Raw genomic sequence first — 21,350 nt, 5'->3', positions numbered from 1 at the left:
CTGAAACATCAACTTTCCTGCTCCTCTGATGCTGCCTGCCATACTGTGTTTTTCTAGCTCTACACTGTATTGACTCCATAAGATTCTCACCTCTAGGCATTGAAATAAAGTGAAATATAAAGGTAACAGGTGCTTCGAAATCTTTAAATTTATGTTTCATGTAAATAGTTTGATTTATTCTGTTTTGCCTTCATTTATTTCATGGTATAAACATCCAGCTTATTGTTAAAACTAAATCTGCAGCATTGCATGTTTGTGTCTGTCAGTGAAAGACCACCATGTTAAAACATAAGCAAAAGAACAAAATATGATCATTAAAGTCAGATTTCAGTCTGTGATCTGACTTGCTCAATCATAACATCAGTTGGGACCATAACAGAGACCATACAATCTCCCGCTGCAATTTTCACTTGTTTCAAATAACCAGATTTCCCCTTTTTAGAATGCTTTTATGGTTGTCTTCTCAGGTTTCTTGGGAACAGGAAATGCATTTTCAGACCTGGAGTCCAGAACAATCCCAAAGCATGGATCATATAACTATACTCTTGACACAAAGCAGAAATGTTTGTAATATTTCTCAAAGTATATTGTTGGCTGTAATTCAACCAACCTGCAGAACGGTCTATTAATTCCTAGAAAGAATACTGGCCATGGGAAAGGATTATGCACTCAACTGGTGCAGACTCAGCTATGAGTTAGAATTCAAGGCTCTTCGACTGACAGAAATCCTGTCTATAATCATGCAACCTTGATTAAAATTATCTTCAAACGATGCATACTGAGTTGCTCATTTGAAGACATATCACATATACAAATCTCCAGGGCAGATTGTGGCCACATTGGCACCAATGTGTGCAGGGGGAGACTGCAGATCTGTCTGGACACCAATCCTGTGCCCTATTGTTGGGTAGCCAGCAGCAGTTAGTTATGCTGGTTGGCTTCTCTCCTTAATGTCATCACCCAGCCATATCAGCACAAAACCACAACTGGGCATGGCCAAATCTTGAAATCTGAAGTAAAGGATTTGTATATACATTAATACTGTTGAGCATTTACTTGCAATGAGAATAAATGTAAACATGATTTAATTTAGCAATGCTGACATGGAAATCTTAAAGATAAGTTTTTTGATTATAGGGTTCACATACAATCATCTTTGATTCAACTTTTGGTTTTTGATTAATTATATTTCCTCCAGCAGTCAGTAAAATGAGAAAATAAGGAGCAACATGTCTGGGCCTGTGCTACAAAAAGCAGAATGTAAACCTTATAGCTCATTGACAACAGATATTAATGTTGATGATCAGCATTAAAATAAGGATTCTGATGTAGAGAGATTTAGAAATCCAAAAGAGAAAAGTCAAAACATCAGAACAATGTATCAAGCAGAGTGGAACAGGAAAGGAAAAAGAGTCCCACAAAATTAGTGACAAAGTAAATAGTTATAGGAAATTGAAGCAAAAATTCAGTCTGTTTATTTTATGCACAAAGCATTTACAATAAGACAGATGGACTAACAGCATAAAGAGAAGCAAATGATACATATTTAACCACCATTACAGAGACATGATTACAAGGTGATCAAGGGCAGAAGTAAACATTCCAGGGTACAGAACATTTCATAGAGATAGATAGAATAGCGAGTTTTGAGAAGATTTGTAGCTCAGGTTGAGGTTCTGGATGTGAGTTTGCTCGCTGAGCTGGAAGGTTCGTTTTCAGATGTTTCGTCACCATTCTAGGTAACATCATCAGTGAGCCTCCGACGAAGCGCTGGTGTTATGTCCCGCTTTCTATTTATCTGGTTAGGTTTCCTTGGGTTGGTGATGTCATTTCCTGTTCTTTTTCTCAGGGGATGGTAGATTGGCTCCAAGTCAATGTGTTTGTTGATGGAGTTCCGGTTGGAATGCCATGCTTCTAGGAATTCTCGTGCATGTCTCTGTTTGGCTTGTCCTAGGATGGATGTGTTGTCCCAATCAAAGTGGTGTCCTTCCTTATGTGTATGTAAGGATACGAGTGATAGTGGGTCATGTCGTTTTGTGGCTAGTTGATGTTCATGTATCCTGGTGGCTAGCTTCCTGCCAGTTTGTCCAATGTAGTGTTTGTCACAGTTCTTGCAAGGTATTTTGTAGATGACGTTTGTTTTATTTGTTGTCTGTATAGGGTCTTTTAAGTTCATTAGCTGCTGTTTTAGTGTGTTGGTGGGTTTGTGGGCTACCCTGATGCCAAGGGGTCCGAGTAGTCCTGGCAGTCATTTTGGAAATGTCTTTGATGTAGGGGAGAGTGGTTATGGTTTCTGAGCCCGTTTTGCCTGTTTGTTTGGGTTTATTGCTGAGGAATCGGCGGACTGTGTTCATAGGGTACCCATTCTTTTTGAATACGCTGTATAGGTGATTTTCTTTTGCTCTGCGTAGTTCCTCTGTGCTGCAGTGTGTGGTGGCTCGTTGGAATAATGTTCTAATGCAGCTTCGTTTGTGGGTGTTGGGATGGTTGCTCCTGTAGTTCAGTATTTGGTCCGTATGTGTTGTTTTCCTGTAGACGCTGGTTTGAAGTTCCCCATTGGCTGTTCGCTCTACTCCCCAATGGGGAACTTCAAACCAGCGTCTACAGGAAAACAACACATATGGATCAAATACTGAACTACAGGAGCAACCATCCCAACACCCACAAACGAAGCTGCATTAGAGCATTATTCCAACGAGCCACCACACACTGCAGCACAGAGGAACTACGCAGAGCAAAAGAAAATCACCTATACAGCGTATTCAAAAAGAATGGGTACCCTATGAACACAGTCGCCGATTTCTCAGCAATAAACCCAAACACACAGACAAAACGGGCTCAGAAACCATAACCACTCTCCCCTACATCAAAGACATTTCCGAAATGACCGCCAGACTACTCGGACCTCTTGGCATCAGGGTAGCCCACAAACCCACCAACACACTAAAACAGCAGCTAATGAACTTAAAAGACCCTATACAGACAACAAATAAAACGAATGTCATCTACAAAATACCTTGCAAGAACTGTGACAAACACTACATTGGACAAACTGGCAGGAAGCTAGCCACCAGGATACATGAACATCAACTAGCCACAAAACGACATGACCCACTGTCACTCGTATCCTTACATACAGATAAGGAAGGACACCACTTTGATTGGAACAACACATCCATCCTAGGACAAGCCAAACAGAGACATGCACGAGAATTCCTAGAAGCATGGCATTCCAACCGGAACTCCATCAACAAACACATTGATTTGGAGCTGATCTACCATCCCCTGAGAAAAAGAACAGGAAATGACATCACCAACCCAAGGAAACCTAACCAGATAAATAGAAAGCGGGACATAACACCAGCGCTTCGTCGGAGGCTCACTGATGATGTTACCTAGAATGGTGACGAAACGTCTGAAAACTAACCTTCCAGCTCAGTGAGCAAACTCACATCCAGATAGATAGAATTTCAAAGAAAGAAACAGTCCTGACGATAATGGATGATAAAAGGGCATGAGTGAGAAAGTATCTAGCCTCAGAAGATCATGAAGTAGAATCAATAGAGTGGGAAGTTAGCAATAGCAACAGACAGTAGACACGGTGAGAGTGGTTAATAGTCCCCTTAACAGCAGTTACAATGTTGGGCAAAGCTTTAAACAAGAAAATAGTAGAACTTGTTACAAAAGCAATGTGATACTTGTGGGGGCCTTCAATCTTCATGGGTGGACTACTGGAATAAGTACACTAGTACCTGTTAACTGTCTTAGTTAACCGATTAAATTCAGACCAGGCTCATTAGTTTGTGCTTCATCTGCCAAAAGAACCCGGTTATGATTTTCACATAATATTTATCAATATTTAATACCTGTTTTGATCATTGTCTTTTTAAAATGCTGTTTTGCATTTGGATACAGTTGTGTAAGAACCCCTTGATGCGTTGAAGTTGTTCTTTGGTTCAGACATGTATTGAAGGGCTACTGGAACACAATGCTTTTTCGTTAATAATTTTCAATTTGACCAGGCTTTTGGTATTCTAACCTATTATCTCCTTAAATGCCAGATATAATTTTTTTTTAAAATGCTGCTGCGAAGGGTCATTGCATTAATCCTTTTATTTTATTCGGTCATGGGATATGAGGGTCACTGGCTGGATGGTATTTATTGCCTGTTCCTTGATGCCCTTGACAACATGGATAGCTACCTTCTTAGACCGCTACAGTCCACCTCTTGTGGGTTCTCACAACACCTTTCACGAAGGAATATCAGGATTTTGATGCAGCAATAGTGAAGGAATAGAGATATATTTCCACATCAGGATGGTATGTGGTTTGGAGGCACCGGTGATCCCATGTCTCAAGTGCCCTTGTCCTTCTAGATGGAAGTGGTCATGGGTTAGGAAGGTGCTGTCTGAGAATCTTTGTTGAATTTCTGCAGTGCTTCCTGTAGGTAGTACGCACTGCTGTTACTAACACTCAACGGTGGAGGGAATAGATGTTTGTGGATCAGGTACCAATCGAGTGAATTGCTTTGTCCTGGTTCTTGAACGTTGTTGCAGCTGCACCCATCCATGCAAGTGGGGAGTATTCCATCACACTTCTGATTCATGCCTTGTAGACGTTGGACAGGCTCTGGGGAGTCAGGATGTGAGTCAGTGTCTCCAGTATTCCTAGCCTCTGACCTGCTCTTCTAGCCACTGCGTTTATGTGGCAGGACCAGTTGAGATTTTGGTCAACGGTAACCCCAAGGATGTTGACAGTGGAGGATTCAGTAATTACCATTATTGACTGTCAAGGGGTATTAGTGAGATGATTTCTTCTTGGTGAGTCATTTACATGATGCAAATGTTAGTGCTATATAAAAATAGGTTGCTGTTGGAATCTTTGTCCCTGTGCTGACATTGTAGCCTGCCATCTCTACAGTGTTTAAACTACCAGCATCTTGGTTTTCAGCTGTACTGTAGGTTAAATTATTTTCAAACTCTATTTTCTGCTCACTCAAGCACAGACAATGGTTCACTCTGCTGTATTGTTTGAGCTTCTGTCTTGCACATGAATGATCCCAGCTGCATTCCTCCCTCATGTGCACATCAATGCGTGCGCTATTGCAGTTTCAGCATCTGAGCTCCCTCGCAACAAGATCATTGCCGTTAATTCTTTCTACTAAATACTTGTGGTTATTAATGTTGGGAATGCAGCTCAGAACAAAAATCCATTACATTGTTTTCTTCTTAGGATAGAATTGAGTACCTTTCTCTCAGTGCAGGTTTGGAGGTGGAGGGGCGTTAAAATGGGCATGAGGACACTGGAGGGATTTCCTGCTGCTATCGCTCCCCTGCCTCACTGATGGACCTTCTGTTCTGCCACGAATTGAAAAGCCAATTCATGTCCACTGGGAACTGCATTCTGCTTCTGCTATTCAAATAGAAGCAGAAGGGGCGGTTAACCACCATACACACAGCAAGGCTCCTGGTCTGGGTGAGACAACTCCCTCTTTATCAGGCACTTGGTGTCTAATCCAGGTTTGGAAAGAGGGGAAACCCCCTGCCTTCACTCACCTGGGCCCACACACTGATCCTGGGTTTCTGGTGGGTACAATACTGGCAACTACCTCCCCACCCTGCTTAAAAGTACTGACACCAACGAGGAGATGCCATCCCCCACAGTGGCTCAGTGGTTAGCACTGCTGCCTCACAGCACTGGGGACCTGGGTTCAATTCTATCTTCGGGTGACTGTCTGTGTGGAGTTTGCACGTTCTCCCTGTGACTGCGTGGGTTTCCTCTCGATGGACTGTAGGAGGAAACCAGAACAAAGATGTGCAAATTGGGTGGATTGGACATGCTAAATGACCCAGAGTGTCTAGGATTGTGCAGGCTAGATTTATTAACCAGGGAAAATGATATTTACAGTGGATAAGGATTTGGAGGGTCGATGTTGACTTGGTGGGCTGAATGGCCTGCTTCCACACTGTAGGGATTCTATGATGCTGTGATTGGTTGGAAGCCTGAGGATGTTGGTATTTTGACCTGAGTCCTTGATCCCCTAGCTGGCACACAACCTTCCTCTAAAGGTAGTGACACAGGATCCACTAGCTTATCACTTAGATTCAATTCTACCCTATGAATTCTATTCTACCCTACAGTTGTTCAGGGTTTTATTAGTGCAGTGATAGCATCACTACCTCTGAACTAGGAGATCTGGGTTCAAGTCTCACCCATTACAGTGGTGTGTAATAACATCTCTGAACAAGTTGATTCAACAGTATCTGTACAGTTCTGAGGAAATAAACACTGTTCAACCCTTGAAAGTTAATGCTATCTGCAAGTTTTGCAACTCCTCTAACAACTTGAGCAATGTCATTCTGGATTCGGATGATTCAGAAGTGTTTGGAAGTAGATCGGTCTATCTTTCCTGACATTGCTGATAGTTCTAACCATCCCTGCGTGCAGCTGCTCCCCACTGAATTCACTGTCACAAGGCAATCATAACATGTGTACTGTGGCCTGATCCCCACACAGCTGAACCTAATTGCAACACAACAACGTTTATTTGACGCTTTGAGAGTAGCTTAAGGTCGACAATTATCAACACAGCTCAAGAAAGTCGAGTGAATCTCTGAGTTACAGGCATTTGATCAGAAGAGCCTGACAGACTGGATGTTGGGTTAGATAGCTTCTAGAGTATTTGCACACTATCCCAATGAATAGAGTTTTAGCCTCAATGCACAATGATTCCTTCCCCTTCAAAAAGCTACAGAACTGATCAAAAACCTCAGTCAGTAATTTTTCTGTGTGTTGGAGAAATACAATAAAAATTATTTCCTTTCAGATACATTTCATGCTCTGAGGAAAAATAGATGCACGCCCTTTGTGCTTCCTAAGGAAAGAAATACTCCAGGACAGAATTCATCACTCCATTTAATCATAAATATTTTCTCCAAAGAAAAAGACAAAAGGAATGAAAACTAGACCTTGTGGAGGCTGAAGGTGATGCTGAAAATTTAAAGCCGAAAAGGTGAGGTGTGATCTTGCAATGTCAAACTCAGAAACCTCTGAGGAGATAACAGGCCCAACATCATAGATCTTGAAGAAGGGTCCTGATCCAAAACGTCAACTTTCCTGCTCCTCTGATGCTGCCTGCCCTGCTGTGTTCCTCTAGTTCCACAGTCTGTTATCATGGTCCTTGTGTCAATTTCCTCAATCAATCATTATAGAATGATTTGGTATTTCTCCCCCAAAGCAACCATGAAGACCCAGCACAAGGAATCACTGCCTTGCAAGGCAAAAATATTCCTTGTGGACAAATATCAATTCAAAACCATTAAAATGGCAAGACCATTGTAACACTTACAATGAATACATCTGAGAATAGCACAAACAACGTGTTCTGAGAGCAAAGCCTATAAGCAGTTTGTTTGCAATTCTGCAGCTATACCTCACCTTGTGTCGGCTGAGATTCTTCAAGGTATGTTGTGTTTGTTTTCTCGGGATCATCATTAGCCCTGGAAGACATGATTTCAGAGACATGAGAACTATTAGAAAAATACACCAGCTTTCAAAGCCACCTGTAATAAAGATCATGAGCAGCATAACTTTCAGATTTGCAACAGTGGAACCAATGAGCAACTAAACAGAACCACTGTTGACCCATCATGCAAAGTTGATCATTCTGTACAATACAAACTGTTGCAACATTTCGGGGGAATAACTCCAAACTGTTTCAACTAGTGTTGAACTAATCTAACCATACACTTTCAGAATATAAGCAATTGCACTGCGGATCAGAGGTGTTGCTTGCAATGATTTTTCTGCTTTGGAGTTTTGACAGGAGGGCCTAGACCTTGCAAACACTTAACTGGTCTTCATTCAATTAAAAGGGATTTTATCATCATTGTAAACTGTGTTACATGCCACTTTGCATAGTTTTCAATATGAATACATTATCAGTGAGGTTTTATGTTCCAAACTAAATATATTAGATCAAATATATCTAATGTTAAAAACATTGTGTCAATCAGGTTGAATTATGGGGATAAGACTGACAGATAAGATATATTCCATCTGCAACTCTCACTTGTATACAAGGTCTTCTTCTGGCAGAAAACCTGTTGAAATCATCCCTTGTGTGATATTCCTCTTTCACTGAAGTTTTAGAATGTAAGTTAGATAATTATCACATCAGATAATCTAGTATCAGCACTTCATTACTTATGAAAAAACACTTTTGGAAAGGTTTGTCCTAAAGCATGTATATTGGCTGCTGTGGGGTAAACAATTTCATATTAGCGTAAATATTAGTCTGCTGGAAACAGAATCCTCACTGTTCCAATAGCAGATCAATCTATAACTTTAAAAAAGTTTATCATGTATAAATCACATGTTGCAATCTGGTGATGAGGGTTGGATTTCCTAAAAAGGTTATGTCTGCCAATTCAGTGAGTGTTTAGCTGTTTATAAGCTGTGATTTTGAAACAGACAAGCAGACAGGTTTTCTTGACTTCTGTTTTGACAAAGAAGCTAGTTTTTCTTATGCTTAACCTGACCTAATTAAAACGAAGAAAACACTCCAACTTTCACAAGCATGCATAAAAATAGTTTACAAAGTTGGAGGATTGATTAAGGAAGTCTTAATGTTTGAGAAAGATTAAATTGATACACTTCATGGAAGTTGATGACTTGGATGGATCGAGGCTGAGTTTATCAGTTGTTCTGATTCAAGCATGGAGTACTTTTAAAGATGTTGGCAGACAACATTTTTTCTTGTTCAGTGACAACATCTGCTGGGCTGCGTCGTCTACAATCCCTGGCTGTGGTATGTGGATTGTCAAACAGGAGGAAAGGGGTTGAGCTTGCAAGATTGGTGAAGAGAAACGCAGAGAATAAGGTATATACAGGGTTTGTTTTTGCCACTTCAGCATATTTTCTGCATCTGCCTGTAGCCTAAAAGAAAATGTTTCTTAAATATAAAAGAAAAATTAGCTTGAAAGTCACATAAATCTATCTCACCAAGTGACATGCAACCAAGATATGATCATGGCTAGTGGACTCCAGGTGTAATTTGACCAGATTATGGCTGTATAAATTCTTCTCCAAGTCAGGGCCCTTCATCTGAAGTGATTAAGTCTATTGCTTATTCTCGCAATCAGCTGACTAGACACCCAGTAAATGAGGACAGGAGACGCGCTGCATTCACATTTTTTATTCACTCCATGGAGTTCAGAACTATACAAAAAACTTACAGCATGTCCAAAACTAAATGCGGAAAACAAAGTCGCTAAAAAACATTCATTCACTGTCCAGAATGTTATGCTTGATGTGGTTGTTACGATCAAGAACATTTTTAAATTTGTGAATAATAGCGATTTAAATTAGTGATTTACAGTTGTTTAAACATACATTCATTCGCTTGTTCCACAAGAGCAGCCTTTTATATTGATTCAGGGGATTTGGGCACTGCTGACGGTTCCAACATTTATTACCTATCCCAAGTTGTCCTTGAGAAGATGACTGAACTGGCTTCAAGAGCTGCTACAGTCCAAATAGTTTAAGTACACACTCACAATGCTGTGATGGAAGGAGTTTCAGAACTTTGACCGAATGGCAGTGCAGAAACAGCAATCTATTTCCATGGCAGAAGAGTGAATAGCCTTGGGGAAAACTTGCAGGTTGTTATGTTCCCATGTATCTGCTGCCCTTGACCTTCTAGGTGGCAGGGGCTGTAGGTTTGGAAAGTGCTGCCTAAGGATCTTCTGTGAGTTTCTGCAGTGCTTCTTGTAGATGGTACACACTGCTGCTACTGAGTGCGATTACTGGCGGCAGTCAATGTTTGAGGTGCCAGTCTAGTGGGTTGCTTTGCCCTGGATGGTGTCAAGCTCCTCGAGTGTTGTTGCAGCTGCAGCCATACAGGCAAGTAGGGAGTATTCTATCACACTCCTGACTCTTAGAGGGTGCATGGGCTTTGACGAATCAAGAAGGGAGTTACTTCATGCAAGATTCCTCTGCTTTTCTAGCTACAGAACTTAAATGCGAAGTCAAATTCAGTTTCTGTTTAATAGCAACAACCAAAATGTTGATCATGCAGAAGTCTGTAATTGTCATACCATTGAATGTTAGGGGGCAACGGTGAGATTCTTGTTAGAAATGCTCATTACCTGGCACTATTATGGTACAAATGTTACTTGCCACTTGCCAGCCCAAGCCTGGATATTGTCCAGACCTTGTTTGGGTATAGACTGACTGCTTCAGTATCTGTGGGGGTGTGAATAGTGCTGAAAATTGCACAATGAGCATCCCTCTGTTCTTTCAAGGAAATTGTCTTTGATAACTCTGGCAGACACATTCACTTTACTTACTGGTTTAGAAATTTGGCAAGTACAGTGATGCAAATATTTGGCTGAGAAGTTACTGTTTTAAGTCTCTGGAATTTTGCCTCAGTCTCACTATATCCATTCAGTAGTTTCCAACAGGTAAAATATAAAGTCATTTCTAATAAAACATGCAATTGTAACACATGCACTAGCTCAAGCAATTTAATCTGAGCATTTTGAACAATTGAAAGATTCAAGAGGGTCGATACTGAGAAATCATTTTCTCTGGCTAGAGGAGCATCAAAACAAGAAAGCATAATCTTAAAAACTTAGAATTCATATTTAGGAGTGAATTCAAGAAGCACTCTGTCACATGAAGACTGGTGAAAATCTGAAAATATTTCAAGATGTTGATAGGAAGAGTTCAGCGATGGTGATATAATTGAAATGTCAAATAGTGATGGTTAGAGTGCTTGCTCAGCTCAAACTTGCAGACTGAGTTCAGGTTTCGCTACATTTTGATATTGACTCCTTCCATTTCTGAGAAGTTAGGAATGATGCTAAACAATGGGAATGTTCCCCGCTAATTGCACAATTTTGACAATATCATGCAGTGAGGGTCATTGATGAAGCATCTGAAGATAGCTAGGCTGAGGATAATATCCTGAGGAACTCCTGCAGAGATGTTTGGGAGCTAGAGTTTTCTGACTCCCAGCACCGCACCCTCAAACCATTCCCATTGGCTCTAATGCTGTGAGGGGTCCTTGATGCCACACTCTTCAAATATGGTCTTCATGTCAAGGAAAATCAGTCTCACCTCACCCATGGAATTCAGCTCTTTTGTCCATGTTTAACACAAAGCTGTAATGATGTCTGGAGCTGAATGGGCCTGGTGGAACCCATGATAGGCATCAGTGAACTGACTGTTGCTCAGCAGTACAGCTTGATAGCACTGTTAATGACATCTTCCATCACTTTACGGATGATAAGAACAGACTAACAGGGAAATAGCTGGCCAGGTTGGAAACATCCTGGTTTTGAATACCTTTCTATATTGTCAGGTAGATGTAAGTGTTATAGCTGGAACACCTTGGCTAGATGTGGAAATCCCACTTCGTGAAGCTGTGGTCTAAACCCTAAGCTCTGAAAATCCCTCCTAAACCTTGACATCTGATTCCATCTTCAAAGCCAGCCCTGTTAGCCCCAATAGTTTGTTGGTCATCTGGCCTAATGTCTCCTTTTGTCAGTTTGTTTAGTATCTTGTTGTTAATGTCTGTGTGAAAGAGCTTGGAATGTCTTTGTACATTGTACTTACATACAGTCTTCCTTGTAATTATTGTGGTTAATTACTACTACAGTGAATGTATAGAAACCCTTTAATAGGTAAGTAGTGAGATCAATGTGCAGCACTCCCTAAAGTGTAGGTAAGTCTAAGGGTTAAATTTGACAAGTTAGTGATGTGTGAGATCAGCAGCTTAATTTCACACTCACATCACAGAATCCAATCCGAGAATACTTCCAGACCAAATATAGAAAATTATAGGGACTCAGTAGAGCTTCACATATCCCTTTTGTGTTTCGCAGCTGGTGATCATTTCAAATTGAAAACAAAATAAAATACCTAGAAGATGAACATCGATGAATGCTGGCTGCTAAACCCCTATCTCACCGAGAATTGTCAAGTCTTCTAATTCATGACGCACTACATGTATGGATGCACAAGGCCTTCGGTAAATTACTGCTTTGTACAGCAATATCCAGCTCACTTATATGCAGTGATCTTATTTACACATACGCATGTAATTTTATTCAGTGGCTGTTTTGTAGATATTAATTAATATTGATGGTTCTGAAGCTTACTTAAAACTGCAGTGGTTCAATAATACTTTTGAATTGGAACAATTTATCTGACAAGTGCTTGTTAATGCCTTTCACTTACGAGTTTGGACTTTGTCATTTAGAATCCAATCTGATGTGAAAGAAAAGAGGCTTGACAAGTGAGCCAAGTAATGACCACCTCAGGTAAGACAAAATCTAACAACTTCCCTAACCCACTGCACCACCATCTCTGAAATCCCCATGATCAACATCCTGGGATTTACCATCAAACAGAAACTGAACTGGACTAACCATATAAATACAGTGGCTACAATAGCAGGTAAGAGGTTAGGAATTCTGTGACAAGTAACTCACCTCCCGACTCCCCAAAGTCCGTCCACATCTATCACACACAAATCAGCAGCATGGTCAAATGCTCTCCAATTGACTGGATGAGTGCAGCTTAAACAACACAAGAGGCTTGACATGATCTATGCTGCTTCACTGGCATCACACCCTCAACCTTGGGAATGCAGCTGCAGCAACATGTACCATCCACAAGATGCACAGTAGAAATTCACCAAGGCTCCTGAGACGACACATTCTAAACTCACAACCACTCTATGTAGAAGGACAAAGGCAGCAGATACATGGGAACACTACTCGTTGCAAATTCCCCTCCAAGTTACTCACCATCCTGACTTGAAAACATATAGCCATTCCTTCAGTGGGTCAAAATCCTGAAACTCCTTCTGTTCCAGCATTGTGTGTGTACTTACACCAAATGGAGGACAGCAGGTCAAGAAGGCAGCTGACCACCAGCTTCGAGGATAAATAAGGACACGAGATTTTGGACCAGCCAGGGACGCACAGATTCCCCTGAATGAATACAAAAATGCTGTTCTTATGAAGCAAAGAAATGAATGCAACTATAATCAACTGCAAATCATTCCTTAAGTTAAATTGCTATCATTTACAAATTAAAGGCATTTTATTGGTAGTGACATATATATTAAGAATAACATTCTGGAAATATGAACCTTTTTCATGACTTTGTTTTATGGGTTTATTTTGGACATGCTGTAAGTTAATCACAAAGCACTTGTTACAGTAACATTTTGAGTGCGTAATGTGCTAGAAAACTGGCAATCAACTGAATGGTCATATTAGCTATGCAATCTCACTTTACAAAAAACAACTGTGATAGAAGGTGGTGCTCAGGTATTTGAACATGGTAATCTTGGAAAGCCTCATTAAACAGTCTGGTGTTTAAAAAGGCATCACACATTCAGGTAAGAAAGTGCTTCTGTTGCTTTAAAATAATCATTAATGGAAGTGTTCCTCATACTCACGTGGTTGCTTTAATTTTTATGAAAAGTTGTAGATCTTATGCTCATGGCTGGTCAGTCATATTTAACAGTGTCAGTTCCAAAGAAATCCTAGATATGAGATCTTCCGTCAAGACCTTCAGGTATCGCCATGCACCAAAATGCATGACCATATTTAGAATTAGTAAACTGCAGCAGTCACATATTCTATGAGAGATTAGCAAGCGATGTTAATGCATTCTTCTATCTCTTCTTCATTTCCCTAATCTTGGCCTTTTTCCTGCAGTGGTCTCTACTGTTTCCTGTTTTCTCTTCAATTCTAATCACCTACATTCTTAATTGATATATTCACTATTAATTGCCCAAACCTCGTGCAATTTTCCACTGCAGAGTGAAGGCAAAACAAAAAGCAGATAGTCAGCACTTGCCAGAAGTAATAATCTGAAAATAGGTGAAGATAAATTTCAAAAAACTTTTGCTTAGACAGCGTGTTTAATGTAGCCAAACTATACAACTCCAGGTTTCAGAAAGTTAGGATATTTTGGGATTTAAAAGTTTATTGATACTTGTCACTGAATGAAATAATGTTGCTTATTGATACATATAGGGATTAAAGATGCATTACACGAATCAAATGAATTGTTATTCTTCTAAACAGTAAAGCCTCTAGGCAAAGTATCAGGCAAAATTTCCACCTATAAATGTACCGATGAGGAGTGATCTATCACGAGATTGTGGTAACCGGCTTGACTTTTTTTGCAGCCAATAACAGGGCTATGCGCTCTTGTTTCAAGGGAGAGGCTTCTGACCTCTGCACATGCTCAGTTAAAATACAGAAGTCTCAATTACTGTCAGTGACATCATCACCTGCACAGAGTGTTTTCCACCCTTCAGTAATAGAAGTAACACAGATCAATGTGGAGGTGTGAATTTGGGTTAGTTGCTCAATCCCTGAGAGTTTAGTTACTTTGACCAGTGTGATATTTTAATAATTAAAAAATAATAATTATTGATGAACAGTCTCTGGCTTAGATGGATGAAGTAGAAAGGAATTTCATTTCCTCAGCAGAAAATAAATGTTCGCAAATTTGTTTTTTGAAAATCTAATAAAATCAAGCAGTTAAACACTTTACAACCATAAGTACCTCAGGTAAAACGTTGGCACACAGATTCACAACACTCTGGGAAATTATTAAAGCATTTCATGGCAATGCAAATTATAAAAAGAATGAAGGGGACTGATGTAACAGGAATTCTAAGAGAAGTTATTGTAAAATCCTGTCCCACCCAGAACCTGACTTTTCAACCACACTTTTTTTTGAAAATAATAAAACTTCTTGCAATAGGCATTGTGGTGTTATTGATTTTACCATCTTTGAAGTATTGTTGTATTTTCATTCCAAGATGCACAGACTTCCATTAATACCACATCCACCTCCAAATTAATCCTGTTACTGGGCCCAAGACATTGCTGCTAAGGGTTGCAGCTGGAGTATGATATTTGCTGTGTTATGCTAGGATTATATTAGTGTTGTATGCTACACTGAAAAATGTAACTTAATGGCAGCACTACATTTACCCAGACCTATCAGACGTGCATGGGACTGAATATCAGGATCTGTTATCATAGGGTCCCTACAGTGTGGAAATAGGCCCTTCGACCCAACAAGTCCAAACTGACCCTCAGAATCCCACACAGACCCATTCCCCTATAATCCACCTAATCTACACATCACTGAACACTACAGGCAATTTAGCACGGCCAATCACTTAACCTGCACATTTTTGGACTGTGGGACGAAACTGGAGCACCTGGAGGAAACCCATGCAGACCATGGGAAGAACATACAAACTCCACACAGACAGTTGCCGAGGGGTAGAATCGAACCTGGGTCCCTGGCACTGTGAGGCAGCAGTGCTAACCACGGAGGCACCGTGCCACCTAAGAAATTGGTCAGATGTGTTTTCACCACAATAAATTAGCAGAACAGAGCTGCTATTCCACAACCAGGGATTGTACCCAGGCCACTGCAGTGAAAGCACCAAATCCTAACCACTAGACCACTAGGGAAAGTGATACCGAGTGATATATATTAAAGTCAAATACTTTGTCCCCAGAGGCAAAATGCATGGAATCTGCTGCAGTGGATTGTTAGGTTCACTTTTGTGTTATCAATGCCCAGCTTCTGAAGAGTCACTGAAGCCTGTAAAGCATTAAGCAGTAATTTTTCCCATGCAAGACCATCACAGAAATGAAGGAACAATTCCTTTATAAATGACAGCTTTTCTAACTGGCATGTCATACATCAAAATTGCCCACACTGCTATTTGAAGGCCTCACCATCTACTGGCTGCAAAGAACAGAGAAACCAATTAAAAGCTGACAACTTCACAAAGAAGAAGAGTTCTGAAAAATGATAAGGTTTAAAGCAAACAGCATGCATCTAAAATAGTTGAGAGAATTATATTCATTTAAGTAAGGTCACCTTTTAATGCTCCACAAATTCTGCAAATAGAAATAGCAGTATTTGTCTCTTGTGACAAATATAATCCATACGTCACTTAGACAAAGGATAGTGTCTGGTCCCAAACCCACCTAACAGATTCGGTTCACAGGGTAAACCATAAGTTTAAGTAGTCTGTGACTGATACTTGAACCCCAAGAGATGGATTGCATTATTGTGCACATTCATAGCCAGGTTTCAATTGCAAGCATGTCCAAAAAAACATTTTTTCTAAAACAAGAGTCGGCTGATATTACTCTCCTGGGCACTCAGCATGAATATTGAGAGAAAGATTAATGTAATACTGCGGCAAATAACTCATCTCCTGACCCTTCGAAGCCTGTCCACCATCTACAAGGCACAAGTCAGGAATGTGATGGAATACTCCCCATTTGCCTGGACGAGTGCAGCCCAAACAGCACTCAAGAAGCTGGACACCATCCAGGACAAAGCAACTCGCTTGACTGGCACTACATCTACAAGCATTCACTCCCTCCACCACCGACACTCTGTAGCAGCCGTGTGTACTATCTACAAGATGCACTGCAGAAATTCACCAAAGATCCTCAGACAGCACCGTCCAACCCAAGATCACTTCCATCTAGAAGGACAAGGGCAGCAGATACATGGGAACAACATCACCTCCTAGTTCCTCTCCAAGTCACTCACAATCCTGACTTGGAAATATATTGCCTTTCCTTCACTGTCACTGGGACAAAAACCTGGAATTTTCTCCCTAATAGCATTGGGGATCAACCCATAGCAGGAGGACTGCAGCAGTTCAAAAAGGCAGCGCACTACCATCTTCTCAAGGGCAACTAGGGATGGGCAAGAAATGCTGGCCAGTCAGTGACACCCACATCCCACAAAATGAACTAAAAAGGTTATGAACTTCCTCTCCCTTCATTTAAAACAGCAATGTTGGATTTATCTATTGGTACAAAGCTTTACAGAGAGCTAGATGAGATACATAGGTAGCTGAAATAAGGAGTCAACTTCTATGAATTCGTACTGTGTTTATGAATCCAGATTTTATCAACATTGAGTACAGGGGCCTGTGGCACTCCACTGAATACACTGACCAACTTGATGTAGGTCCCCTACCTCAAACCTGCTGCTTTCTCTTTTTCAATCAATTCCTTTCCTACCTCGGTTTCACCTGGCAAACTTAAGTCTTAAACTTGTAGAAATTGACCAGAAGTTTCCTGGAATTTAAACCAGCTAAATCTTGGGACTTTCCAAGGCCAACTTGCTCAAGAACAAGCCAAGGAACTTTGTTGAGAGGTTCCATTCTTTCTGAAAGGCATTTCTTGTTGTTCTCAGTTGGTTCAGGGCCACAAATGGATTGAAAATGAAAAACATATTCTTTTAATTTTAAAGTGAATGGGAAAAGTCCATTGCTTAAATCCTAATTCAATCCTCAATATTATCCCCAGTAATTTGAAGAGTACAGAGTCCAATGCATTACTGAGGATAAATAGGAAGAAACAGAAATACCACAAGAATCTTAAAATAAAATTTGCATTAATTAAATAGAGATAAATCTGTGTGTAATTGGAGGAACACAGCAGGCCAGGCAGCATCAGAAGAGCAGGAAAGTTGACATTTCTTCCATTTTGGGTTGGGACCCTTCCTCAGAAATTCTGAAGAAGGGTCCCTACCCGAAACATCAACTTTCATGCTCCCCTGCCTGGCCTGCTGTGTTCCTCCAGGTCCATACTGTGTTATCTCTGACTCCAGCATCTGCAAATCTTACTGTCTTTGAGTTGCATTCATTAATGATGTTTTTACCAAACACTTTGCCTGCTCATAAACAAGTATACTCGTCAATGCTACAAAATACCTCCTCTGGCACTGCTCAGTGATGCATTGTGCTTTCCTCTTTTTGTAAAGAAGTGGACACTCTTTCACATCAATAAAATTTCTGTTCACATACATTAATGTCAAAGCATGAAATATTGTTGTTCATTTAATTGCATCTGAAGTGTTTGTATATTTAAAACCCAAAGAGCGCTACGTTTATTTTGCAAATGAAAGTTTAATTTCCATAATGTTTCAAAGTACTTTGAACTCGCATCAAAATTACTGAAAGAGCTATATAGCATGTTGCAGATTGGCCAGCTCGAAGATGGCTACTGTGAGGCCCTGAGTGAAAGTGTTATCATTAGTAATTTGAAAGTCCTTTCCAAGGTAAGCAAACAATACCACTTTGTCATAGCGATATAAAGGGATCAGCGTAAGGCTGCTTAATGAACCAATAATGAAAAGATAGCACTTACACAGAAATATGAAATATTTGCAGAGTTTTTCTTTTTCATAGGATGCAGGTATCTCTACAGGATTGACATTTATTGCCCAGAATTACGTGGCTGTGAATGACCATCTTGAACTGTTGTAGGCCACACTGCTATTTAGGTAGTGAGTTCCAGAATTCTAATCCTACAATAATGAAGGAACAGCGATATATTTCCAAGTCAGGATTATGCATGACTTGTAGGGGAATGGGGGTGCTGTGTTCTTCTGCTGACTCATTGAAGGTTTGGAGGATGCCAAGACCTTGGCTTTGTATTATGTCTTGTTCTTCACACATGTTCAGCTATGTCACACTGGTTGTGCTGGGAGTGAATGTTTAAGGTGGTTGATAAACTACCCATCATGCAGGATGGTTTCTTCTAGAAAGTGTTAGGCTTCTGGAGTGCTGTTGGAGCTACATTCATCCAGAAAAGTACAGATTATCCTTTCCCACTCCTGAATGGTGTCTTTTGGATGGCAGAATGGCATCAGTGGCTGAGATGGTGAATTACTCATCATAGAATTTTTGGCTTCTGTTTATGGTCAGTGGTTCACGCAGTGATGCTGATCCTTTTGGAATTAGTGCTCATTTATTGGTGAGGGTATTTTTCACTTAAGAGTCTGAGTGGTATGAAGGTTTTGCTGTATGTGAACATAAAATGCTTCAGTATCTTACGAGTTGAAAACTTAATTTAACACCGTTCACTGATGATTGTCCAACGCCACTTCTGACCTAATGATGAAGTGAAGGTTTTTACTTAAGGAACTGAAGATGGTAGAACCTAGGTCTTATCCCCAAGGAAATTCTGAAGCAAGGTTCTGAGGCTGAGATTATTGGCACTTAACAAACACCTTTCTTTGCGCTAAGTAGAATTCTAGCTCACAAATTGTTTTCCTCAATTTCCATATATAAATATTGAGAAAGAAAGGTAGGCAGATATAGGAGAGGAAGAGAGAATGTGCACGCTGTACTAATTCTGCTAAGTATTTTAAAATATTAGAAATATATATCTGGGGGAGTTCACAAAGAATTTATTATCCCGACCAGGCATTGTCACCATGTTCAGTGAGCACTTTGAATAAACAAATACACTGGAATAGTGATACACTCTGGTTAACGCTGGCAGCACAAACCACTAACAAAAAACAAAAAGCACACTATAGAGTTAATATTGTGAGAGGAACTGATCAGCTCTCAATGTGATTTGGGAGCAATGGCTGGATTATCTGAAATGCATTTGTTAATCACATGTTGCATGATTTTTAACAGGTTACACAGACTTTGCACTAATGTACTTCAAACTATACATCATTGATTAAAAACACAAGTCCATAGGTATTTTCCATTTGCCCTTCTCACAGAAAACGAGAAAGTGCTCAAGGTACAGAAACAAATGGACAGTTAATATTGTGGTACCATCATTTCCATTAGGCAGTATGCCAGCGAAATTCAAAGTATTTGCAACCATTATTCAGTGGTGAGGAAACATAGGGGACTGGTGCTAAAGCCATTGAAAATTTTGTAAATTCTGGGAAACCAAAAAGGAACAGGGCAGCTACTCAGCATACTTATCTGCTGATAGCCCCAGTTCAGCAGAGATGTGGGGATCTGCACATTTTCCAAAGTTCTGATTGATTAACTATGAAACACAGAAGATTTACCAAAGTGGCATGCAGCTCATAATCAGGTAGATCTGTGGAAGTAACAGATTTGAAGGCCATTATTGTTCTGACCTCCGCAGGGACAGACAGCCTCCAGAAATCATTCTGTTTCTGCAATTGATTAGAAAGCTGACTGTAAGATTTCACCTTTCATGGTTTTTACTGTAATAAATAAACTGAATGCAACACTGGCTAATCAATAAAAGTAGGGCTGGGAAGGTACGGCCAGTCAGACAACATCTGAGGAGCAGGAAAGTCAATGTTTTGGGCCAAAGTCCTTTGTCAGAACTGGGGAGGGGAGCCCAGAAATAAATGGTGGTGTGGGGATGGGCAGTGGGAAGGGTAGATGAGATGGAGATAGGTGGGTGCAGGGAGGGGGCTATTGTGATTGGTTAGTGGGAACGGTGAACCAGATAGGTGAGTAAGAAGATGGACAGGTTGGGGGAGGAGAGATTTTGAAGCTGGTGAAGTCAATATTCAGGCCACTGTGTGAAATATAAGGCGTTGTTCCTCCAGTTTACATTAGGCCTCACTCTGACAGTGAAGGGGGCCAAGGATGGAGATGTCACCAGGGGAGTGACAGAGAGTGTTAACGTGGATGACAACTTGGATTGGTTGGTGCAGAGTGCAGATGCTTTGCAAACCAGTCCCCAAATCTATGTTTGGTCATATTCATTTTAAAGCAGGCAGGTTAGATGTGATCAGTTAAGTATCTGAAATTACAGTGTCAGACTATTTTTTAGTTCAGATACCGGTCCAGACAATGCGGGAGGAGGTTTATCCAATGATGCTTTCAGTATTCACATACTTGTTCATTCTAAGATGAAGATTGTCAAACACAAAAGGGTTGATTTTATGTGCGACATGGATTTCTGCTGATGGCAAGAGTATGTTTAGATCTGTGGCTATGCAATGCATTGAGAGAAATGTTGATTGTATCAGGTCCAGAGCTAACCCAGATCTCAGCTGTGTATTTTGATAGATGTGTTAAATTAAATAATTACAGGAATAAAGACTTAGGAAAATGTACTTGGCTCAAAATGAAACTACAAATCACAAATTCATGATCATGAATTAGCTCCTAAAAATTCCCATCTGCTCTTTTCACAGAAATGAAGCTCGTGGTGTTCAAAGTGCAGGGACTAAGGATCAGTCAGCACAGAGGTACCATCACTCCCAGACAGATACAGTCTTTTCTACACCCATTCTTTACCACATTGTTATCAGAGTGTAAGAATACAGGGGAAACAGGGATATGGAAAGATAAGCAAGACCATTCACCTGATCCTTATTCATCCATCCAGTATGATCATATGAGGACCATAATCAGGGCTTGATCTGATGTACTATCTTCAAGCTAATTCCATCTTTGTATGAAAAACAACTTCCTAAGGTTGATTGTGAGCATGTGGTGTGGCTGTATGCATGTACGTGTGCACATG

General features: G+C 40.4%; 1 protein-coding gene and 1 long non-coding RNA gene across 6 annotated transcripts in view; one reads left to right on the top strand and one right to left on the bottom strand.

The window, feature by feature from the left end:
• cbarpb (CACN subunit beta associated regulatory protein b) overlaps window positions 1–21,350 on the bottom strand; it is a 184,766-nt gene that overhangs the window by 75,581 nt on the left and 87,835 nt on the right. For all 5 annotated transcript variants that reach the window (XM_048559997.2, XM_048559998.2, XM_048559996.2 and 2 more), the window contains one exon: window positions 7,438–7,499. In XM_048559997.2, the coding sequence (XP_048415954.2) occupies window positions 7,438–7,499 (62 nt within the window). The remainder of the gene's footprint in view (window positions 1–7,437; window positions 7,500–21,350) is intronic.
• Window positions 11,806–21,350, top strand: part of LOC125465962 (uncharacterized) — a 60,442-nt gene continuing 50,897 nt past the window's right edge. The window contains exons 1-3 of the long non-coding RNA XR_007250340.2: window positions 11,806–12,034; window positions 12,266–12,326; window positions 21,019–21,072. This is a non-coding gene — a long non-coding RNA (uncharacterized LOC125465962). The remainder of the gene's footprint in view (window positions 12,035–12,265; window positions 12,327–21,018; window positions 21,073–21,350) is intronic.

This window comes from Stegostoma tigrinum, chromosome 30 (assembly GCF_030684315.1).
Source record: "Stegostoma tigrinum isolate sSteTig4 chromosome 30, sSteTig4.hap1, whole genome shotgun sequence".
Classification (NCBI taxonomy): domain Eukaryota; kingdom Metazoa; phylum Chordata; class Chondrichthyes; order Orectolobiformes; family Stegostomatidae; genus Stegostoma; species Stegostoma tigrinum.
Note: the sequence above shows the minus strand (reverse complement) of the source record. Positions and strands in the feature narration are given on the sequence as shown.